At 56.4% G+C, this 27863-nt stretch overlaps 10 protein-coding genes and 1 non-coding gene across 11 annotated transcripts; 4 read left to right on the top strand and 7 right to left on the bottom strand.

Moving 5' to 3' along the window:
- The first annotated feature begins 73 nt into the window (after positions 1-73).
- On the top strand, positions 74-2579 carry TRAVEDRAFT_173539 (MFS general substrate transporter). The gene is made up of 8 exons (XM_008044968.1): positions 74-524; positions 582-647; positions 710-870; positions 923-981; positions 1049-1124; positions 1177-1333; positions 1385-1862; positions 1930-2579. The coding sequence occupies exons 1-8, from the start codon at positions 327-329 to the stop codon at positions 2202-2204; spliced, it is 1470 nt and encodes a 489-aa protein (XP_008043159.1). The 5' UTR covers positions 74-326; the 3' UTR covers positions 2205-2579.
- A 1662-nt stretch (positions 2580-4241) lies between these two features.
- TRAVEDRAFT_52038 (uncharacterized protein) lies at positions 4242-5314 on the bottom strand (the record flags this gene model as incomplete). Its single annotated transcript, XM_008044616.1, has 4 exons — positions 4242-4553; positions 4640-4705; positions 4776-5020; positions 5080-5314. 4 exons carry the CDS (start codon positions 5312-5314, stop codon positions 4242-4244), a joined length of 858 nt encoding a protein of 285 aa, XP_008042807.1.
- A 342-nt stretch (positions 5315-5656) lies between these two features.
- Positions 5657-6844, bottom strand: TRAVEDRAFT_52037 (uncharacterized protein; the record flags this gene model as incomplete). Its single annotated transcript, XM_008044615.1, has 5 exons — positions 5657-5776; positions 5836-5846; positions 5900-6234; positions 6290-6431; positions 6487-6844. The coding sequence occupies 5 exons, from the start codon at positions 6842-6844 to the stop codon at positions 5657-5659; spliced, it is 966 nt and encodes a 321-aa protein (XP_008042806.1).
- A 494-nt stretch (positions 6845-7338) lies between these two features.
- On the bottom strand, positions 7339-9905 carry TRAVEDRAFT_173537 (pseudouridine synthase; the record flags this gene model as incomplete). Its single annotated transcript, XM_008044967.1, has 10 exons — positions 9529-9905; positions 9222-9307; positions 9062-9167; positions 8929-9010; positions 8740-8881; positions 8608-8686; positions 8474-8558; positions 8341-8420; positions 7995-8282; positions 7339-7935 (listed from the first exon to the last, which is right to left on the bottom strand). Exons 1-10 carry the CDS (start codon positions 9727-9729, stop codon positions 7339-7341), a joined length of 1746 nt encoding a protein of 581 aa, XP_008043158.1. The 5' UTR covers positions 9730-9905.
- Positions 9906-10001: 96 nt separating this feature from the next.
- TRAVEDRAFT_t177 lies at positions 10002-10073 on the bottom strand. Its single transcript has one exon. It is a non-coding gene; the product is annotated as a tRNA-Ala (tRNA).
- Positions 10074-10774: 701 nt separating this feature from the next.
- Positions 10775-11122, top strand: TRAVEDRAFT_102023 (uncharacterized protein; the record flags this gene model as incomplete). Its single annotated transcript, XM_008044966.1, has 1 exon — positions 10775-11122. A coding segment is annotated over one exon (348 nt), but the record flags the coding sequence as incomplete, so codon positions are not given.
- Positions 11123-11357: 235 nt separating this feature from the next.
- TRAVEDRAFT_23430 (uncharacterized protein) lies at positions 11358-13275 on the top strand (the record flags this gene model as incomplete). The annotated part of the gene is made up of 2 exons (XM_008044387.1): positions 11358-11373; positions 11423-13275. 2 exons carry the CDS (start codon positions 11358-11360, stop codon positions 13273-13275), a joined length of 1869 nt encoding a protein of 622 aa, XP_008042578.1.
- A 1754-nt stretch (positions 13276-15029) lies between these two features.
- TRAVEDRAFT_66756 (uncharacterized protein) lies at positions 15030-16852 on the top strand (the record flags this gene model as incomplete). Its single annotated transcript, XM_008044965.1, has 4 exons — positions 15030-15075; positions 15151-15511; positions 15579-16748; positions 16793-16852. The coding sequence occupies exons 2-4, from the start codon at positions 15182-15184 to the stop codon at positions 16850-16852; spliced, it is 1560 nt and encodes a 519-aa protein (XP_008043156.1). The 5' UTR covers positions 15030-15075; positions 15151-15181.
- Positions 16853-20017: 3165 nt separating this feature from the next.
- Positions 20018-22221, bottom strand: TRAVEDRAFT_154204 (uncharacterized protein; the record flags this gene model as incomplete). The annotated part of the gene is made up of 14 exons (XM_008045119.1): positions 22185-22221; positions 21839-21927; positions 21726-21781; positions 21631-21676; positions 21481-21580; positions 21329-21422; positions 21262-21278; positions 21055-21206; positions 20923-20993; positions 20836-20866; positions 20727-20786; positions 20578-20672; positions 20459-20528; positions 20018-20401 (listed from the first exon to the last, which is right to left on the bottom strand). Coding segments are annotated over exons 2-14 (1230 nt in total), but the record flags the coding sequence as incomplete, so codon positions are not given.
- A 1098-nt stretch (positions 22222-23319) lies between these two features.
- TRAVEDRAFT_31318 (cytoplasmic protein) lies at positions 23320-24169 on the bottom strand. Its single transcript, XM_008044447.1, has 3 exons — positions 23933-24169; positions 23442-23858; positions 23320-23377 (listed from the first exon to the last, which is right to left on the bottom strand). The coding sequence occupies exons 1-2, from the start codon at positions 24108-24110 to the stop codon at positions 23446-23448; spliced, it is 591 nt and encodes a 196-aa protein (XP_008042638.1). The 5' UTR covers positions 24111-24169; the 3' UTR covers positions 23320-23377; positions 23442-23445.
- Positions 24170-24423: 254 nt separating this feature from the next.
- TRAVEDRAFT_173529 (uncharacterized protein) lies at positions 24424-27707 on the bottom strand. The gene is made up of 12 exons (XM_008044964.1): positions 27150-27707; positions 26862-27049; positions 26593-26775; positions 26453-26539; positions 26166-26402; positions 26048-26108; positions 25538-25995; positions 25364-25476; positions 25061-25311; positions 24945-24998; positions 24774-24892; positions 24424-24725 (listed from the first exon to the last, which is right to left on the bottom strand). Exons 1-12 carry the CDS (start codon positions 27691-27693, stop codon positions 24507-24509), a joined length of 2514 nt encoding a protein of 837 aa, XP_008043155.1. The 5' UTR covers positions 27694-27707; the 3' UTR covers positions 24424-24506.
- Between the last annotated feature and the right edge of the window lie 156 nt (positions 27708-27863).

Below are 27863 nucleotides of genomic sequence, written 5' to 3'. Positions count from 1 at the left end.
CTCGCTCACCATCTCCCCATCTCGTTCCTGACGACTTTTTTTTTCACGATGTCCTAGACTTCATTCAATTCATGCGGTAAAACGAGCTCCCGCACTGCTCCCACGAGCGTCAGCTTTCGGAGCTCGAGTCATAGACTCGAGATAAACAGTCATCGCAATTTGCGAGCAACGAACTCGATCGCCGACGCCGGGGCATCGGGGGCATATATATTGATGCTGCGATCTACCGAGTCCGTGGATCGCCGTGCCTTGCAAAAGTGTCTGCAGCTCTCGGTCCCGGGTCTTCTGTTTACGCAAACGGTGGTTGTTCACGTACGCCGACAACGATGAACGCTTCGCGGCCTGTGGAGGATGTGCTCGAAGAGACGACCCCGCTCCTGCTTGCGGCGGAGAGCCAGGGGAGCGGGGATGGAGTGGGGGCGAAAACGCCGACGCCTCTGCCTAAGGGGCAAATCTCCATTCTGATGCTGCTGGGACTGGCGGAGCCCATTACGGCGCTCTGCATATACCCGTTTATCAACCAGGTATGTGTTGTTTTTGATAGTTTTCTGCGGAGGCTCACGGACCATCATGCGTTGCAGCTCATTACCGACCTCGATATTACGGGTGGGGACGAGAGGAAGGTCGGGTACTATGCCGGGATGATCGTAAGTTCGCAGCGACGCTGAGGGGGATAACGACGCTGACACGAAGTTGTGCTTGTTTCTAGGAATCGATATTCTTCGCCATGGAGGCGTTGTTTGTATTCCAGTGGTCGCGGCTTTCGGACCACATAGGCCGGAAGCCCGTGCTGCTCGTGGGCGTCGCAGGACTCTTCTTATCCATGATCTCGTTCGGTCTCTCGAAGACGTTCTGGGGCCTTGTTGTCAGGTTTGTTTAGCTACCCACAGTGGTTCCCTCCCGAATGCTGACCATCCTGCAGCCGTAGCCTTGTAGGAATGCTCAACGGCAACACGGGCGTAATGAAGAGCATGATGGCAGGTAAGGGGCTCTCGCCGTAAATCAGCGATTAGTACTTGGCCGTTCTGACACATGCGTTCTGTAACAGAAATCACGGATGAGACGAATATCTCTCACGGCTTTGCCATGCTCCCTGTTGCGTGGTCCGCTGGCTCAACTATGGGGTACGCACATCTCCAATATGAACTCCTGCTCGAGATCTGATTTTCGTCGTAGGCCGCTTATTGGAGGCCAACTGGCACGGCCGCACGACCGGTGGCCAGGCGTGTTCACCCACCCGTTCTGGCGCAAGTACCCGTACTTCTTGCCGTGCGCGGCGTCTGCGGCGTTCTCGGCGTTCACGTTCGTGATCACCGCGATTTTCTTGAAAGAGGTGATTTAACTCGTCGTACAGTGGCATGCAAGTGCTCACCGTACTTCACAGACCGTCCACAAGCGGGCCCGTCGCGATCCCGCCACAACGGACGACACGGCCCCTACCAGCTCCGCACACGACGACGCGCCCCCGCCCCTGCGCAAGGTGCTCACGCGGCGCGTGGTCATCTCGATCGCGAACTACGCCGTCGTCGCGGTGCTCGACATCGCGTTCTTCGCGCTGCTCCCCCTCTTCCTCGCCACGCCCATCCCGCTCGGCGGGCTCGGGCTCGCCCCGCCCACGATTGGCGTCATCATCGGCACGTTCGGGCTGCTCAACGGCTGCTTCCAGGCGCTGCTCTTCGCGCGGCTCATGGACCGCTATGGGCCCAAGCGGCTTTTCCAGCAGGGCCTGCTCGCGTTCTTCCCGCTGTACGCGCTCTTCCCCGTGATGAGCCTGTATGCGAAGGCGCACGGAATCACCCCCGTCATCTGGGCGCTCGTGCTCCTGCAGCAGATGCTGCTCGTTGTTATGGACCTTGCGTTCGGTACGTGACCTCGCTGCGCCCTCACCTCGTGGGCTTCAGCTCGAAACCTGACACATTGGCCTGATAGGCTCGATCTTCATCTTCATCACGTCCTCGGCGGCGAACAACCGCGCGTTGGGCGCGACGAACGGCATCGCGCAGTTCATTGCGTCCGTCGTGCGCGCGCTCGGCCCCGTGGCATCCACCTCGCTCTTCGCGGTCTCCCTGCAGCGGAACTGGCTGGGGGGCTACGGCGTGTACCCTATCATGATCGCGCTCGCGCTCGTGCTCTTTACCGTGTCGACACACCTCCCGCGGAATCTATGGCCGAAGGAAAAGGAGGCGGAGAGCCGGACGGACTAGTGGACCGGGGATCCACGATCTATGCATTATTGCTTGTACTATACGAGTCGACGACCGGGCGTTCTCACGTACCTCTCCAAAAAGTTCAACTCGTCGCATCCTCCACATGGGATTCATACCTCGTCGTTTTCATACCTCGTCGTTTTCAAGGCATCGACACGCGACGCTGATCACCTCCCACGACCAGTGACTCGATGCCCACAACTTACGGAGCCTGTAGAAAAGGTTATATCTTGGTTCAAGCACTCGCCTTTGCGCATCTATGTACATGGGTAGATATACATAGATACAGGACAAGGGAAGAGGCGATCGTTAGCACTTCTGTATAACCGTCGAGTCCTCTTCCTTATTTACGTTGTTTTGGGCCGCGCGAGCTCCATCTAGTGCTACGTCTCCGTCGCCTTTGCGTGGGCGTAATAGGTTGTACCGTACTTTGAATGCTAATAGGGCCATGCCGATCACCATAACGATCGCGAGTCTCAGCAGACTCGCCAACCGTTCGATCTCTGTGTCCTCCCAAGGATGCTGGTTAGCGGGGGAGTCGCGTTGGGGTTTGCGTGGGGCATGATGCATAAGAGTGAGTCCGTCATCTTCGTCATCTTCGTCGCCCTCGTCGTCGTCGCCAAATACGCTCAACCCTTTCCGTCTGGTGGGCAGCTGGTACGCACAATCGATAGAGGTTAGCGGTCGGGCGCTATTAAACCTAGATACGCAGGGAAGCGAATGGAGGCACTGGCAAGACTCACCGCATGAGGTACCGGCGCAGGATGGTCGGAAACGGGAGGGCGATCCGTTACGCCTGGGACCGAGAAGAAGTAGACCGCGCCAGCGGGATCCATGCCACCATTTGCGTAGTAGAACGCCCACGCCTGTACGCTTGGGTCCGGGTACGTCACACTCGGATCATACACATAAGGCGGTCCACTCTGTGGCTGGGCCGGGGTCGGCGAGGCCTCAAGGGGCTCCCCTTGGGGCTGACCCTTCTGGTGCGCCTGATGGTGAGCAGGTGCCGGAGACTGATTGTGCGGCTCTGGGCGCACCTGTGACTGGGGTTTAGGCTGGGGCGTAGGCTGCGACGGTGGGGGTGCGGCCGGACTCGTAGCACCGATTGGCGATGAGTGAGAAGGATGGTGGAAAGCGGGCTGAACCATATTGCCCCCGTCTTGAGTGAATTGGGCCAAGAGAGGGTCTTGCGACGATGCCAGTGCAGTAGGTATGTCTAAGAGACTCGCGGCCAACAGGCCTAGGGTGCAGACCACCACCAGTCGGAATGAAGACATAGCCTGGCTTGGGCAGAAAGAGCTGAGGATCAGTTATGGGGAATGGTCGTGAGGGAAATATAGAATGCAGCACCTGTGGCGATTGGGGAATATAAGACAGGCCTAATAATATCTTCTGGCACTGCGGTCAATGCACCGGTGTTGTTCGTGAGTGTACAGAATATGTCCAGAAGCTGTGCCTCTTGCAGAGACCGCAGGGCGGGGCCCTGACATAGGTTGCTGCATTGAAAATACACGCTGTCATCAACAGTCAACCAACACCTAAGGACGCAGATCGCAGTAGGAGGGCTACTTGAATAATCGCCCTATGTCGTAATTGAGTCCAGGGCAGCGAGCATTGCAGTGTAATAGGCTCCTGTCTAGCGAGTCGAAAAGCGCAGAATGGAGCATGTCGATACGGTATTTCTGTATCTTAATTAGATGGGGACGGAACAGCGTAGTCCTGATGACGGTGAACTTACGAGTCCCGGTGGGACGTGGTCGCCTCAGCGCATCCACTCCCACCCCTCCGCCGCCCACTCCGGCATCCCGGCCTCGAAGCACCCAAGGTTGTTCGTATACCGCAGCGCGCGGGGGAAAATGTATAGCGTCTCGGGCATCGGGTCTGGATGCAGCGGAACGAAGCGCTGCGGACAGTACTACATACCATCGAAAACCAAGGTCTTTACGTCCTGGGTGAGACCTTCAGCAGTGGCGAATGTACACTATAGATGTCATAAATACAAGACGAGGGAGTAGGGAGGCCAGTCTGGCAAAATCAGAACTTCTCAGGAATCACCGACTCGCCTCCAACAGGATGAACATCCAAAGTATTGCTCTGCGTCGTCCAAACCTTACCCAGCACCGCTTCGACCGCGCCTTTGCGGTCGTGTGAGAAGCTGCGCCATACTTTGAATGCCAACACGGCCGTCCCAAGCACAGACAGGATCAAAAGCGCCAACGCAGATTTTCCAGCGAAGAAGCGGCGCCAGGTGCTGGACGCGGCCATATCTTCATCGTAGCGGGAAACCATGCCCGCAGATATTTCCGAACGGCGGTCGCCCCCATCGCACCACCCGTCGAGAGGAGCCTATGAACATGACAGATAAGCGTGCATCAGCAACTCGAACCGTCCATGTGGCACGAATGGGACGAGAGAGCAAGCGAAGGACTTACCGTCCCATTCCGAAGGTAATCCGCGATGCCGTCTGTCATGCATTGTGAGTGTGAAAGCATGGGAATCTGTATTTTCCAAAGCCAAGACGGTCAGTCGCGTGCGGCAGAGACACGGTGCATTTGGAGTACTACGTACGCCAAAGCCGGACTGGAACACGAAGGTTGCACCGGTGAACTCCGCGGAACCCCAGTGTCCCGGCGGCACCCAAACTCGGAAACTCGTGAGAGGACCTTCGTGGCTGACGATCTGGAGATGAGGTCGGGCGGGACCAGGGCGAGGTACATGAAGGGCGGCGGTATCGTTTGTTCCGGAGTATCGCTCTGCCGCTCGCACCGGCCACAGGTGACACAGGTAATGCAGCGCGGGGAAAGCATCGCTTGCTGAAGCAGTATATTTGAGGGCTGCGAACAGAAACGTACACCGAGATAAGGAAACTCACCGAGCGCCGGAGCCCGAGCCCTGTCGCGGGCAAGCGACTGTACAAGATCATTGGTGTTCTGTTGTGTTGCCGTGGCATTGTGATCTAGCAGCTTGTCGCCACAAACTAAGGGCGTAACACCGAGCCCCAGAGATTCGTCGGTATACGAGGAAACCATGGCGAGGAAGGTGGCGACGTCGGTGATGTTTGGCAGCTTAGCTTGGTGGTCGTTGTGACGCGCTATCCCCTCGAACATGTATCTCAGGTTTGTGTTTGTTATGTCTGCTTGATATGTGTCTCTGCAAGGGGAGTTTGATTAGATGGCGCAGAACACTGACAGCGGTATCAAACTTGCATGTTTTGCAAAAGTGATGCCCGAGTGAGCTATGCAAGGCGAAATTAGTTATCGGATTGTTGTCCCGCGCACTGCGGGTCCTCATAGACGCACCGCTATACTCATACGTAAGTATTGCATTACAGATTCGCTTTCTGAGCTGTTGTTGTTGACGGTTTGACAGCCATGCGGATCATACCCAGCGCAATGGGCTGCAAGTCTGGTGAAGGACCTGTGTGCCTGTTCTATGTCTTGACGCCACATCTACGCGTTGTACTTCATGAGTGCGTACTCTCGCGCTATGAATAGGGTAACAACTGACGTCATATGATGGCTGCTGAGCGAAGGCCGCTGGATCCATTGCATCATCAAGAATGACCCTGCCTGCACGCTAAAGCAGAAGCATCAGCTTCGATGGTATTTGCATCTGACGCATTGCATACCTCAGGAAACACTGTGAATATGCGTTAGTATTGCCCAGATACGACAAGACAGGAATGTACGCACTTCGCAGCAAGTGGGCGCCAACAAGTGTCCCATACGACATGCCCCAGAAGTTGACCGGGCTTCCAGGACCGTCGAACGCGTCGGCCATCGCGAGCAGATCGCGTGTTGTGGCTGCTGTCCCCACATGCGCTAGCATCTCAGCGCCCGGCTGGGTCAAACAGTGCTCGACGAGTTTGGACTGTCCGAAGTGCCACTTGCGGACCTCCTCGATGCCCTGTTTGTACTCGGCAATGTGATCGGAGCTTTGCAGCGCCTGTTCCGCCCATTCCACGTCCCACTTCCGCCTGTAATCGTCTCTCTCTATGTCGTCTTTGAAGCAGCGTACGGGGCCCGGGCTGGTTGCACGCGTGAGCTAGACATCGAGCATATGATACAGGGGAGACGACGAACATGGTGAGGTTGTCCTTACCCTTCCCGCGTGCGTCCCATACGACGATATCGTATTCGCCGTGGGTGAAGTCGTGCACGGCACTGCCTCGCCTATCGAGCCATGTTTGCGGGTTCCATATCCGAGAGCTGGCAACGGGAACGCCTGCGAAAACGACATGAGCTCGGGCGCACGCCGGTGGCCTCGCCAGACTACACACCTGTGTCGATGAAGATTGTACCCTTGCGCACAACGCCTGGAGAGGCCGGGTATTTGGCATAGTATATGCGTCCACGGCCCAGCGTCGGGTTCTGCCAGTCTAGAGGGACATATAGGACTCCGCACTGATATCCTCGCGATTCGTGCAGGGGGGCTCGGCAGTTTATACGACGGTTTAAGAGTGTAGCCGATGATGAGGAATGGGGAGGATGGATAGTGGGGAGGGACAGATCACCGCTGTCTTGCCTGTGCTGTGCGAGGGGAAGTGGGATATATGACAGTGCCAGAGTAGGAGGGATTGTGTCGACGAGATTGGCGGCCAAGAAGACCAAGAACATAACCGGTCCACGAGAGAACATCGCCTGGGCTGTGGCAGAGAGAAAGGCGTGAATTACCAAGGCACCGTCGAGGAAGACGCACTAGCGAGACACCTGAGGCAAGCAGGGTTATAGATACGCTGCGCCTTATGCTCATGATCACTAGCGGCGTCGCAAAAAAAACCCTAAAGAACACTGTTTGGATAGATGTCAGGATAGACTCTGCAGGGGCTATGCCTCTTGCGATGCCACAGCGCGAAATCTCGCCACAAGGTAAGGATGCATCAAACATCAGAACACGCTGTCAGTCAACCGCCACCTAAGGGCACATCCTGCAGTAGAGGGTCTGCGAAATGAGCTTCATCCTGGGTTGCGAGCCCGAGGTAGGCAGTGCAGTGCAATAAGCTTCTGTCTATGAAGTCGAACAGCGCAGTATTGAAGATATTGATACTGTGGCCCTGCTTCTCGATGAGATGGGGATTGAACGGCGTGCTCCAGGGGAAGACGCACATACGAAACCTAGGATGTTGTTCGCCTCAGCGCTCCCACTCCCACCCCTCCGCCGCCCACTCCGGCATCCCGGTCTCGAAGCACCCAAGGCTCGTCGTATACCGCAGCGCGTGCAGGAAGATGTACAGCGTTTCCGGCTTTGGGTCCGGGTGCAGCGGGACGAAGCACTCGGGGCAGTAATGCATGCCCTCGGCGTCCCCGATCGGCGTCTCTGTGACGATGGGCTCGGACGCTGCGAACACTGACAAAGGCGTTTGTTCTGCAGCTGAAGAGGTCAGCTCCGACGCCGCAGGAGTGTCAGCGAGCGGCGTCGGCGTCGGCGTCTCGGACATGGGAGGCGTGCTGTTGGCGAACTTCGCCACGTCTTCGAGCGTGATCTGGTCCGTCCGAGGAGGTTCGTCGTCAGTGTCTGTCGTTGGAGCAGCGGCCGCATCCATCCCTGTTGTCGGGGCATCTGCGGCATCGGGAGGGGGCGTCGACGCGATCGAGAGTGCGGCAAAGGCGGCGCCACCGCGCTTACGTTGGTTCTGCGGCGGGAGGGGGATGTCGAACCCATGCGGGACCAGCTTGCCCTTCGCGCGGAACACGACGTCCCGCCAGCGGCCCCAGTCTTCAGCCTCATCCTGCGATCCATTAGCATGGTGAAGTTATGGGCTACGCAGCCAAAGGGGAGCGCGCTGACCTTCATGTTGCGCAGCCGCGTGATGATGCCCACCACCTCCGCAGAGAGCGGGACGGGTGAGCCCATCCCGATGTCGTGGCCGGTCTCGCGCGGGAGTAGTTTCGGGCCCGCCACCGCCGCCTCTCCGCTGGGTTCGGCGGCAGATGATGAAGCGGCGGCGGCGGCCTCTCCCTTGTGTAAGGACTCAGGATTAGTCGCCGCGTCGAACTGGAAATGCCCCGGGGCCTGTGGCGCGGACCGCTCCTCGCTCGGGGTGAGGTCAATTCCTCCCTTCCCTAGGTTCTCTCCCTGTGGCGACGGAGGCAAATTAGGCCGCATACATGCGAACAGAGGTATGTATACCTACCCAAATTCTAGGGTCAGAGTATATCGGGTCGTTCGCGATTGGGTGGCCGAGGTATTGAAGGTGGACGCGAATCTGATGAGCTATGGGGACACTGTTATCAGCTGCTGTGTGGGACACTTTTGTCGTGACATACATCTGCCTGTCATGGGACGACAGTGGAGGACGCTAGTGTCCGTGTTTGCGTCGTATCGTATCCTTTTGAATATGGTTTTGGCGTGCTGGACCGAGTCAGGTAATCGAGAATCACGATATGCACGCGTAACATACCTTTCCTTCCGGGTGCACAACGTTAAGCCCCATCTGCCTGTCGACAGTCAAGAGTGGCTCTTCACATATGACCTCCTCCCTGTAGTGGTGTGTAAGAGCGTCGGGATATAGACTGAACGAAAAAGAGCGTACTCTGGGAATTTGCCGTTGCACCGCGCGACGTATTCCTTTCTCACCTGCCCGTTCATGAACTCTTGCGTCACAGTATTCGCCAGCTTCGCGTTTAGCGGCAAGATCATCAAGCCGGAGGTGAGCCTATCTAGCCTGTTTACCGCTGCAAGGATGAGTACCGCACGTATGCACCTTTGCCGATGAACGTACTGTAGGTCTTTTCGAAACCAAAGTCATTCTTGAGTATCTCAACTAGGCTATTTCTGAAGAACCGGCCGGCTGCGTGCACGGGCTTGAAAAGGGTCAAATACCGAGCGGGCATTCAGAGTTCGTATGCACTCACAATCGATCCTGGTTTGTCTATCACAATAAATTCTCTCTCCCTGTCGTGGTGGACGATGCGGACCGGGGTCGATGTAACAGGTGGTTCATGTCGATGTGAGATGTTTCTGTAACGCATTAGCTGGACGTACTGAGGAAACAGTTGTTTTCAGAGGACGCACTCAATGCGATCGCCGTTGCGGATGATCGTGTCAGGTTTTGCAATTTTGCCGTTGATCGTCGTAACGCCAGATTGCAGCGCATATCTCTGCGGAATAAAGAAATGGCTCAGCTCACATAGACTGGGACAGTCGCGCTCAATGCGGCGTAAGCGACGGCACGGTTGATGGGCATAGTGGACAAGACGGAGGTGCACGTAGACATATATTGCGTCGTCCGGCACTGGATAGCGTACATAAGAGCTTTCAAAGCCGACCGCTTATCCAACATTGAGACGCGACATATACGCAATGAAAGAGAAAGACGCACGTAGAACTCCATTGACCGATCGCGGAATTCGGTGGAAACCACCTCGAGGATCTCCCTCCCTAACCAGCGGCCCTTCGCCATAGTTGTGTACGGATACCAATATGGGGGGATTTTCTTCAAGCCTGGGTTCGCTTTCTTCGCGGCCGCATCGCAGGGAGGCGGCGTCTGTAAGAGCTTCGGGGACACGGGGACCTGCTCCATGGTAGAGGACACGAAGTTGACTATGAATCGGTGGAAGATATCTGTGTCGGACGTCGAGAAACGAGGACGGCGCGCTGTGCGCTCCCGGCACCTCCTTGAAAGAGTAGTTCCCAGCTCGGAAACCACAGTTTGCTCCAGATCAGCCAGAGTTACTGTGCGGTAGAAAATAGATCGCGCGTAGCCCAGAGTGGATGTCGGTGGGTGGTGGTTCGCAGCAAAAAGCGAATCGTGTTCTGCGCATAAACGATCACGCAGGGGACCGGTGATAAAAGTGGACAATCAGGGGATTGAACCCTGGACCTCACGCATGCGAAGCGTGCGCGCTACCACTGTGCCAATTGCCCGTGCTGTGATTGTGACTATTGGTAAATTGAAGTATTTTGTCCCGCTTGCCCTTCAAATTCACAGCCGCCACCGGGTGTTGCGCCTACCGTTCACAGTCTCTCTCTGTACCTCTCACCTTCCTTCTCGTCAAAAGTGCCCGCCTGCGACCGACCATATTCTATGCTAAATGCGCGCTCTTGGTATAGGTGAGCATGGGCCACAGATATTCACGATGGCGACACTTGGTGGCATTGGCAGGGAACATTTCACCTCTGTCCGCAAGCACTGGCACTAAGCATGGCACTAAGTACTTCCACAGTACTACTCAAGCCCGAATCTTGAGGCCTACGTCGGCACTTATCGTCGTTAACTCGATCGTTAGGAGTATTTTTTATACATTTCTACTGTACAGAACGTCTCCTGACGTACGCCCCCAAGGGCTCGGAGCTTTGAGCCGCCCATGATATGCAAGGGCACGGGGACCTTGTGCTCGTGTCTTCTCCGGTATGTCGCACGGGAGACCGGCGTGAGGAAGAGTACGTGACGATCCACTGATATATTGATAACAGATCTGCTATGTGTACGCGTGGTACCCGTTAGTCCTTGACCATCGCTCCAAATCTCTTCCTTGTGCACCCTCAGCGTACTCTGTTCTCGATCAGAAAGCCACTACTCTGCCAAGGATATACATACGCAGCAGCTAAGGGTTTAAGTCAACATCATGGGACTTCGCTTTCAAGTTTTCCTCATCGCCCGAATGTCCACTCGCAAGGGGAGGGCTGGGCACTATCGGTGTGCAGGGGCTTTTTACCACCAGCACTGTCACGACACCTTGTCTCTCCGTGCGCTGCACCGATTCTTTCAACTCCTCCGAGTGGATGAGAATGCAGCGCTGGTGCGGGATGAACTCCGCAGCTTCGACGACCATCTCGGCTTCGACGAAAAACACCTCAATCTTGCTATTCCCTGTCCCTACACGGTATCACTCTTGTCCGTCGCGTGGACGACAGATCTCGAGTATCAAGCGTACCTGAGCAACTATTCGTTTCAGAACGGATTGGTAGATGCAACCAAAGGGTGCTGGGACATATGTACGTCCTGCTCGAGGCGTCATCCTCGTTCACTTGCTCATAGTTCATTGGATCATCTAGTACGGGCGAACCCGCATAATGCGGGAATCTGTGTCATCGATATCACCAATGTGGCGACAGACACTCTCAGCATATCAGTATCTGCGTCTATATACGCCCCACACGTTTATCGCACGGCCCCTCCAACACCTCGACTCTTCCGCGACGATCACGATGAGTACAGCAGCAGGTATGAGTCCTGGCTGAACTTCCATAAAATAAGTACTTATACAACTCAGATGATGAGGGCGTGATGAGAAACTTCATACACGTACTGGAGACGTTCTGGGCCCTCGTTGACCTCGCAGGGTATCCCCTCATCGCGGCGTCCACGCTATGCGCGATCTGGCCAGGCGCAGCGACGAACAGGAATGGGCCTGCGCAAGTCAAGGTCCCTGCCACACCGGATCTGCCGGATCAGATGCCTCTCGACGTTGTCATATCGCTGTATCTAGGCTTCGCTAATCCTGACGACCTCGCAACCTTTGAGCAGGCATTTGTAGTAAACCAGCCTCACCTCGCGGTTGGCAAGGCCATCCTCCCGCCATATGATGGAGGCACTGAGGAGCTCTACCGCCGTACCAGCGTGATACTGAGCATGCTCGCCGAACAGCGCGCATTCGAGTCCGTCGTGGATCCTCCGTACCCGCGCGATGGTTACAACTTCCCGGCATATGCCATAGCTGGGGATGTAGAACGCCTGCAGCACTCTATGCTGGAACGCGACCGGATCGTGAACGGCGCCCCAGATCGCTCGCCGATGGACTCCTCAAGCGATAAGGAATGTTGCATGGCGGCGAGCGACGAGGGGTTTCTACACGAGTGGCGCTTGTGGACAATATTGAGCCCCGACAAGGTGTTCTCAATCACCTTTCGTGGACGGAAGATTCCTAATTCCCAGCTAGGCGACCTCATTGAAGCCCTGCAGGATTTGCGCGCAAGCACGTTCCTCGACCTGTCAGGTATCCAGCTGTCCTTACGCCAGCTGATGACCGTCCTACGACAATTCCCAGAAGTAGAAGCGCTTTCTATCAGTGGCAACAAGCTCATCCAGCCCGGCCATCTACCCGCTCTCATTGCATCCACCCCTACCCTCCGCCGTCTGCACGCTATGCACCTCGGCTTTGAGTCTTTCGATGTCCTTCATAGTCTTCTGCACGAACATTCCGCCGCATTTCGTCAATTAGAGGGTCTAATGTGCCCACCCCTCCTCACCCCTAACCAAGAGATAACGTGGCCGGCTTCGTTCATATTCCACCACGCCACCCAGGCGACGTCGGATAGGCCCATCTATGTCTCCGTGCCGCTCTGCACTCCCGCTCAGGTTGTGCAGGCGCTCACTGAGATCCTCCGGCTGGCGTTCCAGGAGTACCGCTACGGGGAGTCCGCCGCATTGTGGTACCGCAACCTCGAGTTCCTCACACATGCGCGCCCAGGCCCAAACTCCTATGCCATGCCCGCGAACGGCTTCCCATTCTACATGTCAGCGGAGACGTGTCTACACACAGTGCTCTCTTCCGCGACCCTCCGCCCAGACCAGTGCTGGGGCGAGCGGCCGGTTGTGGGTGTGCCCTCGCACAGCCAGGCGTACACGTTGCGCGGGGAAGGCGGGCGGACTTGGATGTTCTGGTTTGACTGGGACCACCGCCGCCACCAGCGCGAGAACCCAGGCAAGAACATGTGGGGCTTTGTGCGCTGTGAGGCGACTTTACACGGGGATGTCGACGATCCCGATGGCATCACGACGGGTATACCGCTGCACTCGACCTACTCCCAAACGGTACACGACCTGCGCGGATATCTGCGCTGCATGGCAGACGAGGGGCGGCCGCTCCCCGATGCAGACGCGGTTGAGCGACTGGAGCGCATCTTAGCCATGCGGGACCCGGACACTATGCAGCCTGTTTGCGCGTTGATGACCCAAGACGACCTGGAACCAATCGTTGGGCGGCCGTCGACGGAAGAGGACAGGAAATTCGACTACAAGGACGTTTACCGAGGGCTGACGGGTGAGAACCTCAGGACGGGGGTCATGTTCCCGGGGTATTGGCCGGGAACGCAGTCTCGGAGGTCCAAGTCGCTTTTCCTCTAGCTGTACATGTAGATCGTTATGTATAAAACACCAGCCCAAAATTGGTTTTGGCGTCGATGTACTTAGGCCCATGCCCTTCGTATTCGAGTCAGGTCGCTAACTGATGCTCGTCACGTACACCTAGTGACGACTATATTATACTGTCACTAGCACAAGTCAATCTAGACTCCCCAAAGAACATATGTGAGTAGAACACAGTCGACGTCGTAGACTCGTAGTATGGGACGTTCTCCGACTCCTCGATCTCGCCGCGCTTCACTGCAGTAGGACTCCGAGTTGCGACCTGCCCTAAACTCAGCGCATATCCGACGTGTGGGCAGGACCCCCGCCTATGCCGCCAAAGGTCCGATCGCAAAACCCTCGGATTTGACCACATTTATCAGCATACTTTTTCGGGATTATATACAGCATGATAATGGTACATACCATTTTGACGGTCGTTTTTATCAGCATGACGATCGGACCTTGTGCAGCATAAGGGTTCGATTTGTCTAGTCTCCTGGGTAGACGTACCGTGGAGCAAGCTCAGCGGACCGTTTTGTCCAGCATATGGAGATCGTACCCCCAAATACGAGCCCAGTGCTGCCCAGTGGGTACCATTCTGCTCAGTCTTCCTCGACAGCCGCCGGCAGATACGGGTAGGCCGGCCGGGCAGCTGCCTCTTTTGTCAGCATAACGGATCGGACCTGCAGCGCCCTAAGGCCCATTATACAGCACATATTATCGGACATAGCTAGCCATAAGGGCCCAATATACCGCATGATTATCGGACATAAGGCCTGTTTACAGGTCATTTTGTACAGCACTATTATCGGACCTCTTGCAGCATAGGCGGGGGTCCTGTGTGGGCCCTCCCGCATCTCGATCGAGCTCTATCTGTTCTCCTCTTTTCTATATCATACCTCGCTGGGGTTTATTCTATGCGTAAAAACTCGAGTCTTGTACAACCGCACAGCGGCACATACATGCCTTATCTATACGTGAATTATCTATACGTGAATCAAGGTCGTGACACAAACTTGATGCGCCTCATTGCGCGGGCCTGGGCTTACCGTTAGGCTGAGTCTCACAACCTTCCCCACGGGGTCTTACCGTTGGGTAGAGATATGTGAGAAGAAAAAATCCGCTGTTCCGTTGCGCGGTTGTCGTCGAGGAGGCGGAAGGTGGGACACAATCTAGATCTTATCTGGATGCGCTTCCATAATATTCCCAGCCTGCAACGTTAACTACGGGCGTCTTACTAGGAACGTTACCCTTATTCCTCCTATCGTTCTTCCGGCTTACAACTCTCACTACGGATCCTAATGCGCTAAAAGGGTATGTCTCACACCTTACAGATGAGATGCGTTCTACGAGACGGTCTTACGGCTACGGGGAAGCCTGCATCCTGTAGGCCGGGCGTTAAGCCAGGTCCTGCACACGGTGCGGACCTCGCGCGCGGGGGCTCAAGCAGCCCGCATAGTACCGGAGGATTCGCGTGTTACGAGGGACTCACGTTTTACGGGGGGACTTACGCAAAGTTTTGCTCCAATAGGGATCGAGGTTCTCTCTCCGACAGGTTGCCATTGCACGTCGAGTAAAAAGTACGCCCTTCAGACTCACAAGGGGAGCCCGTGCGTAGCACGGGCACAGACGTCTAGTCCTTGTCAATTAACCTGATATCTGGCCTCTCAGTGATCCCGGAAAGGTCTACTGCCACCCATACTCAAATGTTGGCTCGTCTCTAGAGGATCAAGTCCGTCCGGACAGGACACCGTCATTCTTCTCGAGAGGACAGTCAAACAGCCTATGTGCTGACAGGTGATTCTGATACTCAAACGGTCCGACGGTCCCAGAAGCGGCTATATGACGCTCATGTGGTTTATCTTCTCACAGCGCTAAATATCGCTCTGACTGGTGCTCTATCATGCTCCAACCACCGCACCCCGCTATCCTCGTCCCCGACATTATCGAAGAGATCTTCGTTCATCTTCGGCCATATACCGAGGCGGAGGGCACCTCTGGTGGACATTGGGCGGTGCTCGCCCGTGCCGCGTGCGTCTGCAGGGCGTTCCGCGAACCTGCGATGAGGTCGCTGTGGTGGGCGATCCCTGGTGTAGAGCCGGTATTGCAGTTTCTTGCGGCTACTTCGCTGCTATCAGTGACTCAGATACCCGTGACCGAATCTCCCTCGCGACTACTCTATGCCGCGATCTATGGTGCATCGCGAGCGGTTGACCGCTTTTACAACATGGCGGTGAGTTGTAGAATCGCTGCATTGCCAATTCGCGAAACGCCAGCTAATGTTGATCACTATATAGCAGAATACGGCTGCAACTGTCGTGCATCCGAAGGATTGGGAGTGTCTGTGCCGACGTGCAGCGTACACCAGGATCATCTTCGAAGGTTCTGCGTGCTATCATACTTCGTCGGATTTCTACGTATTTTTGAGCTACAAAACCAACGGACGGCCACTCTTCCCGAACGTGCGGGCACTGTCATGGTACTCGGAGGCGCCCGATCATCTTGGCCTCCTCCCGCTGCTCTCCCCAACCGTACGGACACTCAAGCTCAGCCTGGGCCGAAACATAGGTCTACCGGTGCCCAATTTGTGGCAGGTGCTTCACCGGCTTCATCCTGACGAGTTCGAGGGGGCCACCGTAGACCAAATCTTCCAAACGGCCCTTCCCCGTCTTGGTGAACTAGTCGAGCTGGAAGTGCAAGGATCACCCAACATTCCCTACGCGCGGGAGGGGGAGTCGTGGGCGTGCGTCGGCAGCCTTCAACATCTGCGGAAGCTTAACCTCGATCACTCCTGTCTCATCGCCAGTCCAGTTTTCCTCCAGCACCTCTCGGCGCTACCCGTCCTAGAGGAATTGTCGTTGCACCTCCTTCGCGACGGCCCCACCGCACGAGCTAGTCTCTCCGGCTTCTCCGCTCTCGAGAAGCTTACGCTGGACGTCTGTGGTAGGTCGCACGAGGGTGTCCTTGAGCCATTTGTCTCTCCGGGCCTGCACACGCTGTCTATCAGGCTCGACCGCGCCCCTCAAACAGCCATGCCCGCCATCATCAACCACATCGCCCGCGCATACCCCCATATCCGCTCCATCTCGCTAAAAGAACGCTATGGCCAAAGCTCCGAGGACCCGTCCACAATCCCTTCTTTTGACGAGGTCTTCGCGCGACTCATGGACCGGGCGGGGATCGAGGAGTTCTCCCTGCATACCTACCGCGAACTGTTCGTCTGCACTGCGAGCGACGCGGACTTCGACCGCCTCGCGCAGAGCTGGCCGCAGCTGCGCGTCTTCAGCTTCCTCTCCGCGCCGTTCGGCGCCCGGCTCACGCATCACACCGTGCTCGCGTTCGCGCGACACTGTCCCTCCCTCCGCACGTTGCACCTCCGTGGAGTTGACTTCGATGGGCTCACGAAGGAGGAGGCCCGAGCGCTCCCGGGGGCGTCCACGCACGCGCTGGAGGAATTCGGCGTGTGCGCGGTGCGCGCGGGCCACGCGCAGCGCTGCTGCCGGTTTCTGTGCAGGCTCTTTCCGGCGCTGCGCGTGCCGACGACGAAGGCGTGGATCTGTCCGTCGTGCCATGACACGCAGCGCTACAGAGGGTGCACGCGCGCTCTGGACGCGGTCTTCCAGCTGCACAACGTGCCGCGCGGGCGTTCTGCTCGGGGGCGGGCCGTTGCTCGGGACAATCGACGGGGATTTCTAACGCCGCGGCCGTCCTGAATGTCGTCGTGACTTACGTGTACTTGTGCTGCTTTGCTATGAGATTGAAATATGGCCATGCAGGTGATGTGCAATCAAGTGGGTTCAAGCCCTAGTACCAAGACTTAAAGAGGTTACCGGATTCACGAGTTGCAAAGCGTAACCCGCCAGGGTGCTGCGGCCCGTGTGAGATACACTGACCAAATCTGTGCAGTGATCATCCCCTCTATACCCCCCCCCGGCCGCGCGTTCTCGCCGCTGTCACTACGGACGACCCCCACCAGTTCTCGTCTCACAGCTCATAGCGTCTAGGATGCCTCCTCATGCGATCCTTTCAACAGCAGACATCCTCCACGAAATATTTCAGCACCTTAGAATCGATGTCCCAGGGGAAGGGAAATATGTCAGCCTACTGGACCAAGAAAATCAGCGGGCCTTGTCGCGAGCAGCTCGCGTCAGCAAAGCTTTCTGTGATCCTGCGCTCCGGTCCCTCTGGTGGGCTCTGCCTAACGGTGTTGAGCCCGCTTTGATGCTCCTCTCTTCCGTCTCTGTCGTTCGACTTCCCAGGTTGGCGTTCAGCCATCATGATGGTATCCCCGCAGAGTACGATATCGTAAGTGCTCTCCTTTTAATCACTCATCTGAGGTGTTGTGTTCACCGATTGCCATTGCCAGAGTTTAAAAGAAGAGATATCAGCACCTGACTGTGCGCGGCTAAACACTTACGCTGCCTATGTTCGCGTCATCTACACAATGGGGTTGTCATCGCGTCCCATCCCACGCGATGTTCTCAACTCTCTCCGTGCGGTATACAGCGGCGGTTCTCTGTTTCCTCATCTCAAAAAATACACATGGGACACGTACGTCCTCTGTCAAATAGACCTTTCCTTCTTTGCACCACCGGGATTGAAGGGACTGATCATCGATGGTTCCAACGATCTCAGGTACGTTCGCAGGATCAAGGACAGGCACCCCGCGCCATTCGAGGACTCTCGTTTTGAGAGGACAATGAAGGATCTGCCGGGTCTTCTTGCACTCAGCATCCGGAGATTCCCTGCATCATGGGTACCTTCAACGATGTGGGCGCAGATCGTTCAAGTGCGGCGTCTTCGATCCTTGTCCGTCGACCCTCTCTATCATCCCGTCACCGAAGTAGAGTTCCTGCGAAAGCTCTCCAAACTTCCTGCACTCCTTGAGCTTCGTTTGGGCGTGCGCCCTGACTGGGAGGCGTCCTGGGACCTTGCCTTCCGTGGGTTCCTTGCCCTGCAAACGCTCACCTTGCATCTCCACGACAATATCACGGCTATACTCCCGGTGTTTGCGTCTCCTCACCTGATCTCGCTCTCCCTAGTAATGGATGGAAAGGACGCTCTGGTCATCCCTGGTGTACTCAACCTCGTGGCCGGCACGTACCGGACGCTTCGCATTGTGTCCTTGGAGTGGACATGCGCTGAACGAACCTATACCACACCCGACGTGGAGAGCTTCGATAGTGTGTTCGGCGGCATCCTGCACCTCAAGACCGTCGAGGAATTTTCCTTAAGCACGCCCCGCCAGCTGTTCGTCTCCACCGGCGCGGACGACGAGCTCGCGCGCCTCGCAAAATCGTGGCCGAAGCTCCGCCTCCTAAGCCTCTACACGACGTTCCTCGGGCCCCTCACACACGCCGCGCTCCTCCCTTTCGCACGTAACTGCCCCGATCTCCACACCATGCACCTGCGGAGCGTCAGCTTCAACCGCCTCACCCCCGAGCAGCTCGCCGTCGTTCCCGCCGCCCACCCAGAGCTGCGGGAACTCCATATTTGCAACGCGCTCGTCGACTTTGCCAGTGAGGCCCTTGGCGCACAGCTCATCTCGCGGGTCTTCCCGAACGTTCTCTGGCATCCGCCTGCGTGGAAATCAGCCCCAAACCGTACATGTTGCTCCGATGCAGTGTTCGGCTGCAACGTCGAGATGGAGAAGCTCGTCCCATGCATTGTGCCCTCGGACGCAGATCCGGACTCAGGTCCGTGCTATGTGTGGGTGAGTTGACGGCGTCTGGCCTCCTCGCAATCATCGGCACGTACGTCTTCGTTGAGCGGCGAGTCACCCCACGTAGCTCGCTCAGGGGGCTGATTCGACTTTTGCTGCAGGTGCTTGAGTCGGAGGCGGCTTGTGGGGTTTATTTTTTTTACCATAACTACATGTACAACACTGGTCCACTGTGTATGAGTGGCATGGCTGGACATGGAGGGGAAGAGCGTATGAGGCTACACCGGCAACAGTACCGGGTAGTTGTAATACATATAGTACTAAGCGGAATCATGATAGCGTAAGAAGGCACGATGGGGTCGTAGACAGATACCAAGTAAAGAAAGGCATAGCGTTTAGAATAAAAGGGACAAAACGATATGCAAGGTGAACGTGGGCAGCGTGCGGAAGCAGGTTCCTATGACCAGTATAGTAGATGTGGAGGTCGCCTCGACCATAGAAGGCACTTCAAGATATACGCAGTCTTGACGCAAGCACTCCGATACAGACTAGTAGTGCGTGAGGATTCTAGAGTTTGGCTCGTCAGCAATGTCCAGTGCGCAACGACCATGAGCAGGCTCACGTGAGGATTTGCGAGGCACAGGTACCACAGGTGTTGGCAAAAGCAGTGAGGGGCAGCGGAGGTGGAGCAAGGGTAGGCTCCGTGACTTGACCGTCTCTAGAGATCCTCTCATATCTCTTTGGCGGCATCGGATCTCTCCTATTCCGCGGATCCTCGAGCACCGCCGTAGTTGTCGGTCTAGACCGGGACGCGCTCCCCGGAGCCTAATGTGAGCAGGCATTCCGGAACCCGAATATTACGAGCAAACGAATGTAACATCGACAGGTATCCAAGATAGTATGATCGTACAACATGACTGCACCCCCAAGACTGAGGAGCAAAACTACACGATACGGGGACCGTACTGCCGCTTCACGTACCAAAGCGTCTGCTGTGCGCCGTCCATGAGGTCTGCGGTGAACATCGTCAGCTATCAGCACAGGGTATGCATACAATGGGGCTAAGAGACACGCACCGATGGGCGACGTGAAGTTGTGCACGAACGGGTGCACGGTGCTCATCCGCTGGTCGTGCGCGTTTAGCGCGCGTTCCGTCAGGCCCACGGTCCCCTGTATCACCACGCCCGACGCGGCGCGCCGGTTCGGGGAGAAGCTCGCCTTCGGACCCATGATGGGTGCGTCGAGCCCGGGGCTCTTCACCTCGGCATCGAGCGGAGGGTACTCGTGCGCTTCGGAGTTGGAGTACATCGCGGATGCGGGGCGTTTCTGGGTGTATGGGGAGGGGGAGGTGTCCCGATCGGAGAGTTCGGAGTCGCGGCGGATGTGGCGTGACTGCGAGCCTGGTTCGCGCGTGGCGTTACGCGACTGCAGCTCGCTTTCGACAGACCGAGGGAAGAAGATCTGGTTTCGGGCATCAGTTGCACGGCCTGAAGACATTGCCGACACGAGGAAACATACAACGAGTGTGATGGCTGATGAGGTGACGCAGCCGACTGCGGCGATGCTCGTGAGGAACTCCGTCCAAAACCTAGAATAGTGTTTAGGCCAAGCGCATATGATCGCAACGAAACACTCACATATTCTCATTGACGTGTTGGTGCGGCCGGATACCGTCTACAGCGAGCACCAAGAATGGTAGGACGAATATCAACCGGAAGAAAACGCGGAGACACTAGGATTGAACAATTCAGCGCGAAACGAGGGAGAGCCGATAGGATGTACCCACGTTCAGTTCGTGGAAGGTAGTCAAGCGGACGATGGTGTGAACGTCGACGGCGTTTCGTTTCTGTGGGGAGATCAGGTTGGCACTGCGCTTACGAGCGCATCACACTCACCAGGTTTTGAAGGAAAGAGGGGAACGTCCATCTACAATGCGACGCGTGAGTTGACGTCTCTTCTGCAGCTTCCACATGGTCACGTACAGGATCGGAAGGAACCAGAGCGTCAACGACAAGCTGCCCAAGCTACCCGCAAGGAATGTGAACGCCTCGCACTGCGATCCCAGTAGCGTCAGTACAGCACTGACAAGATTCAAACGTAAACACCGGGCGAACCTTTTGTGGGTCTGAACGCGTAAAGATAGTCACAAGCGGCATATAGGCGACCGCGATGAGCGAGCCGCCGATCCAGGTCTTGAAATACAGGCTGCGGAACCAGTCCTGCTTCACCGATCCGGAGTTGACGAGGAACAACCAGAAGCAGAGCTCTGTGCGATAGGTGAGTCGTGAATATCAGAGGCGTTGAAAGGAATATATATGCACCTTCTAGATGAGTTACCCTGCACGGAGGATTAGTTAGTAGTTATAAGGATGCTCGCGTGATACTCACATCTCAAGGCTCCAAGCGACTGTAAATAGGAGGTATAGGGGGAAGATCGCGTTCTTGTGCGGCTGTGACCACTCTTGCCATGGCTTAGGCATGACTGGGGAAAGACGCTAGATCAAGCAACTAAGGCATGAAGCAATGTCTGGCGCACTCACTACCAAGTCCTTGAATATCGACCAGACCCTCCTCATACTTTATCACTGCGAACCCTACTGCATATGCCACTATGCATGGAACGCTTAATAGATACGTATACTGAAATGCGTGTCGGGTTCTGTACTTGAGAACGTAAGAGCAAGACGCACAGTCATGAGACGCTTGAATGCTCCGGCGTATGGCCCGTTGTTCCATCTGACCTGACTTCAGACGACTGCCTACGACACAATCTACGAGAACTGACCTGAGACACTTGAACCGGTCAAACTTCCAGAGATGGAACAGCAGGAACCCGAGAAGCTGAGTTAGGCACCGTGTCAGGCAATCGAAGACCTCCTAGGAGTTTGCAGTACGCACCAGGCATGACATGATGGACCACACGAGGTACGTCGCGGGAGATGTATGCGACATTTTCCAGTCGAGAAAGGGGGAAGTGCCCTATATGACTATAGCTTCAAAGTGAGATTGCGGTTTAAGCAGCTCGCGAGGCCGGAGGAAGGCTAAGACGCAAAACATATCCACGAGCTGCATTGGAGGGTGCCTCCGCGGACATGTGCGCTATCCGCCGACCGTCGGCGTATACATCCACTCCGCCTGAGAATATGAAGGATCAAAGACGGTCTTCCGTGAGGGAGATCGGGCGTGCACCGGCAGCGAACTCGGTAGTGCAGGCGGTGGCGCGAATCGGGACTGGACTACTCACCAGCTGAATGAAAAGTGCTTCTCGATCTCCTATGGAGGCGCGGATGGACCAGGTAGTCGAACGTCCGTAAAGCCGGGGGCGTGTGGGGGCGGGGGTGAGCGTCGGAGCTGGGAGAACGACATTGAGGACGGAGGGATAATATGGCCGCGGACCCGCGTCCGCATCCCAAACCATCGCAGTAAACTGACATACCGCATGGTACCCATCAAACGCATCAAATCTTGACGCTCGGAGTTTTGCACCCAATGGGCCATCAAACCGCAATGCGTCAGGCCAAACAGCACAACCATCGCGCGTGCGCGGGGTACCGAGACTGAAGCACTGCTCTGTAGTCCAGGAAAGGCGATCGTTTCCGTGCATGACAAGTTGCCGATGACGGTCTCATGCACCTTGTCCGCCGCCGTCCACCCCGACCATCGAAGGCAGCTTATTGCACTGGATATGCCTCGTCGAGGATCTGACAGCGGGCGAACATGCTTTCGGCCCATCTTCATGGCCGATGGCTGGGTTGCGCGGTGATTAGCTGCTGTCGAGATGTTGAAGTGGAGGCGTCGTCCGTGCGCAGCCTTATATCCCGGGCTCCGAGATCTTGAGAATTTCGGCGATCGCCCATGTGCTGATGTGACGCATCCTCTTCAACTCCGGCTGACTTTAGTGCATGCGTTACCATTGTGATGGCCGGGGGTACACTAGCTAGCTAAGCAAGTTTTGGCTGGTTTTGAAGCTTGGCTCGGTCGTCCAGAACATGAACTGATTGTGAGAGGGAGCTGGCTACATAGGCGCAGGAGTGCCGCAGCTCGGCTTCTAGGTGAGAGTGAGCGGCGTTGATATTCAGGTACGAGCACTCACATCTGCATCTAACCCGAACTCAAAATACCCAGGCGCATCTACAATGATACGCTCTTCAGTGCGCCAGGCGCCCCCATTGACGAGCGACATATCCTTGAGGACTTCAAAGGTAGGCATCAAGCGCAATGCGTGCCCTCTTTGTGAATTCCCATGTCGTCGCTATCGCGTGGGTCATGGTGCCCGACTGAGACGGCCACACGCTCTGTTCATGTGCGACCTGATGACCTGAACGTACCACATGGAGCAATGTATAACAGGTCCCGCTGGATCATATTCGAACATGGGCGAAACGCCTCTGCTATTTTTGACTTCTCCAGCTTACACTGTGCAGTGATACAGTACATCTAGGTCATCAGGATTAGATTCAAGCCCTCCACTGAGTACTGGACGGGCGACACTACTACTCACCTCTTCATGGCTGATTCGCCTTGTTACTTTCGTCTGCGCTATTGGCGGGTTTTGGCCCTAGGGTCATTTTCGCGACTTGGCCCTCCGCATCCTCGATCTCCACCTCGATGTTCTCGGGGCCATCCGCTGGGTGCAACTCCTCCTCGCCCTTCGCGCCCTCGTCAAGGTTCATCACCTCCACGAACCACTTCGCGCCCTCCTCCCATCCAACCATCTCCGCCTCCCCGAGCGGCGAGCGCCCAGCAGAGTTTTTGACGTCGATGAGGTCAACGCCGGGCCCTGCAGAGAACTGCACGAGCTTCTGCGCGATGGCTAGATGGCTGTTCAGTGCAGCCCAGTGCAGCGCTGTTGAGCCGGCGTTGTTCGGTGCGGCGAGCAACGATGGAGGCACCAGAGGCAAAAGATAGTCGAGCGCGTCTGTTACACATCTTGCGCATATCAGCTGGCTGCTCTAGAGAGGCGCGGCAGAGGGTGCACGGTGGCAACGCTACCTGTGTGCCCGTTTCCAGCGACCATGTGCAAGATGGTGTTCCCGGCGTCGTCGCGTGCGGTTGCGAGCGCGTCTGGGCCAAATTTGCCGACGAACTGTTCGATGTCTTCGAGGTCGCCGTAGCGGCAGGAGAGAAGGACCTCCTCGAGATCGTCTGTCGTTGGTACTGAGTGCGACATATCGAAAAGAGCACAGGAAAGCGGTGTAAAACGAAGCTAGAGCAGAGGGTAAAGCGGAAGACAAGGGCAGCGGCGGGGGAAAGTTTTCCGTCTCGGCGCTCGTTACTTCCTTACAGTCTTCCGCTTTCGGAAGTGGGTATAGACTACTTACATATTGAACCATGTACTTACCTTTTACTTACTGCTTTACCTTCTTCACATTGATCGGATGTTATCATCTCGTCAAGACTACAGACTCCCTTTACACACTCGTCCTCCCCGCCTCCAATAGAGTGTGAAAGGCCTGCCTCTGGGAGACTAACCGACTCCGAGCGAAGGTCCGATTCCGTTGCAAGAACGTGCAGCATAAATACACAGAAGTACTGTCGAGCCATTGCTGAAAGCAGCGGTACGCTATCACTCGTCGTCGTCTTCCTCATCGTCCTCCTCAGCCTCATCCTCCGACACCTCCAAACCGGCCTCGCGCATACGCGCCTTGTCCCGTCGCCGTTTGCTGTTCAACTCGTCGAGCAACACAAGTAAATCCTCCTGCTCCTTCTCCACATCGCGCCGTCTCTCCTCTGTCTCCGCGACCTGCTCCGTGAGCGTGGTGACTTGCATGCGCAGAATCTCCACCTATCGCAAACGTCAGCTTATGCACTAATGGCTATGGGCGAAACCTACCTCGTCATTCGGAGCGCTAAGAGACTTGATCTGGCTCTGCAGCTTGTCGATCTCGGCTGCCTGGTTTCGGATGACGTCTTTCAGAGACGATATCAATAGCGCGCTCTCCGCGCCTTGGCCTGCATCGTGGGTCAGCAACTGTCCCTGAGGTGCGCCCAATATCACACATACCTGCAGCGGAGGAAAGCGAGTTCGGTTCGACCGCGATGCCTTTCTGTATCGTGTCTGCAACAGCCAATGTTAGCATTCGCTCTGAGACATACATCTCTTCCCACATGAGCACTCACAGTAGTTCGACTTCCAGAAGTCCACGAACGCCCAGTCGAACCAGACCTCACCCTCCTCGACGTCGTGCTTCGGAGCCGCAGCGGACGGTGGTCCTTGGTGACCTTGATGGTGCACCACTGGGGCGCTGGGGAGCGTCAGCACGAAGTTGTCGGGTCCAATCGCCTTGAAGCGGTCGTCATCCCGCAAGTGCGTGATGCGGCCCGAGAGCATGTCGATGCCGAGGCGCGTCAAGATGGGGTGCACGGTTGCGCTTTCTAGATGTCAGCATTCTCCGCTGACCGGGAGCGAAGGTAGCAGCGCACCGGGTCACTTCGCCAGGTTCGCGGTTGAACTCGTAGCACACCCCCAGCAGGAACGCGCATAGTCCAGGTATCACGGCTTCCTCTTCCGCTGTCTGGTTGATGGGCTCAACTAACTGCTCGAACATGCATGTCAGTAGGCTGTTGCGAATCGAACTAGTTGACAAGGGCACGCACGACACCTAGAGCACCGGCCTCAAGGAACTCCCGTACGGCGGGAGGGTCCTCCCATAGCCATTGAATGAGTAGGCAGAGATACCCTACGCAAAGCCTGTCCCATTCGCGCGCCTCGCGATCAGGCAAGTCCGCTCTTCCTCTCGCAAGGAACGCCAGGGACAGATGCTCGCTCAGGATCTGAAGTAATGTCTGTGGCGCATCCCCATCGTCATCGTCTTCAGGGGGCGCCGGTGGCTGCCCTCCATCTGCGGGAACGAAGAAAGATGAGTTGCTCTGGGTGGAGGCACCAGATTGCGGGACGATGGAACGCGCGAGGATCTTGGCACGTGGGGAGAAGCGGAGCAGGTGGGAGAAAAGAAGGGCGGCGAAGTGGGTGGAGGTGACGGAGAGCACGTTGAGGGGAGAGACGGGGACCGTCGTTAGGGCGTACAGCAAAGGCGTCACAGGAGCCTGAGTTCCTATCGCGTACAGGTGAGCTATACACGGGTCCGGCGTCCGCGTCGCACGAACCTGGTTGCGAGACCATCGCTTGTACGATGGCTTCTGAAATTTCTTCCTTTTGCACGAAGTTCTACGATGGCATGCCGTCGATCAGCATGTGGTGTGGCCCAATAAGCTGAGAACATACCTGGAAAACGGCCACTGCGGCACCCCGCAGCTCCATGCCCTCCTTGGTCCGACGCTCCCCGTCGATGATGCCGTTGTACTCCCCATGAAGGACGAGCTCCACCAACGCATCCAACGCAGACGCGGGTTCGAGTCGATCCCACTCTTCGCCGTTTGTATCAGGTACAGGGACGTAGGGCGTGACCACTAGCTCTGCAAGAGGTAGTGCGGATAGGTTGGAAGGAACCAAGCGGAGGGCCTACATAGCGTTGAGACCTGCAGTGGAAGGTGGGGGCATCATGATCATACCTGTGCTTTGACGCCAGTTGGGAAATTGGACGAGATACCTATTTCCGCTAAACAACGTGTGCAAGCTATTGACAAAACATCTGGAGGCTAAGAAAAGACGTTAGTGACGTCAATTTAGACTGAGGTTGTGTACGACTCACACCAGCGTGTCGAGCTAGAAGCCCGACCAGCCCGACCACGAGCGACGTGTTCGCGCGTTTCTGTGGTTGGTCCCACAGCTGCAGGGCAAACTGCTGGGGCGCCGGGGCATCGAACGGCAGCGAAGGGGGGAAGCCGATCAGGGAGAGCAGGACAGGCGGGAGAGACGAGCCGCGGAAGTAACTCTACGACGTTTACCAAGTCATGTCCGGCGCGGGAAGCATAAGCTCGTCAGGGCTGATGACACTCAGGACATGACGGCAATCCGTACTTGGTTTGACTGGTTGAAACGAAGAAGGCCGTCGATACATGCGAGCGCGTCTTGTACCACGACACCCCCCTCGACGCCCTGCTCGGTGACGATGATGTTGAAGAGCTTCTCGAATGCGCCTTCGAACGCCATTATCTTCTGGATCTCAGGACTTTGTGAGATGAGCGATTGAATGGTGAATATCGCCTCTAAGCAGGTGGTGAGCATGGCATTCGCAGAACACCATCATTACGAGCGTACATCCCATGCCCATGCATACGCATTCGGAGGACAACTAGGTGTACATACCATTTCGGATAATCTCCCGCTTGTCCTCCAGAAGAGCAATCAGGCTCGTAACGCCAACCGGGGCCTTCAAAAAGTACGCTTGTACGAGCTGTCTGCGGTTCTGCAGGAGTGCCGAGAGAAACTGTAGTGCCGAGTACCGCAGGTAGAACGAGTGGTCGCCCATGAGCGTGAAGAGCTTCTGCGCGACCTTCTCGTCGGCCAAGACCGCGTCTGTATGCCGGTAGCCCAGATCGCGCTCAGGCGCAAGAGCATGCTCGTCGACCTCGCATAGGATGAGCAAGGTCTCCAGCACCGCCTTGCCAATGTCCGCATCGACCTCGGCATCATTCTGCAACACATCTACCAGGCCAAGAAGTGCGCGTTCGCCAACATCAGCCTTCCAGTCCCGAGCGAGGCCTTTGAGAGCGAGAACCGCAGCGCGTCGGTCGGCGAGCAGAGTAGATGGTGAAAGTCGATCAGCAAGCCGGGAGATTGTGTCAGAAGCAGATTGAGGCTGTCCAGTTGGTCCCCTAAGCGCGACGTTAATCTGAGAAAAGAAGTCCATGGAGTGTGCTCGACGTCGTCGACGATGTCGAGGAACACGTCTGCGACGCGCGCAACGACGAGCAGCGAGGCGCCCATATAGCACACGTGGCATCCGGCATTCCCCGGCGGGTCTCCGGCCCGTTGTGGGCGTTTGTAGGTGCCGACGACTTGAAGTGCAAGCCCGCCATT

Source organism: Trametes versicolor (genome assembly GCF_000271585.1).
Source record: "Trametes versicolor FP-101664 SS1 unplaced genomic scaffold TRAVEscaffold_11, whole genome shotgun sequence".
Classification (NCBI taxonomy): Eukaryota; Fungi; Basidiomycota; class Agaricomycetes; order Polyporales; family Polyporaceae; genus Trametes; species Trametes versicolor.
The sequence above is the reverse complement of the archived record's forward strand: the minus strand, read 5'-3'. Positions and strand labels throughout refer to the sequence as shown.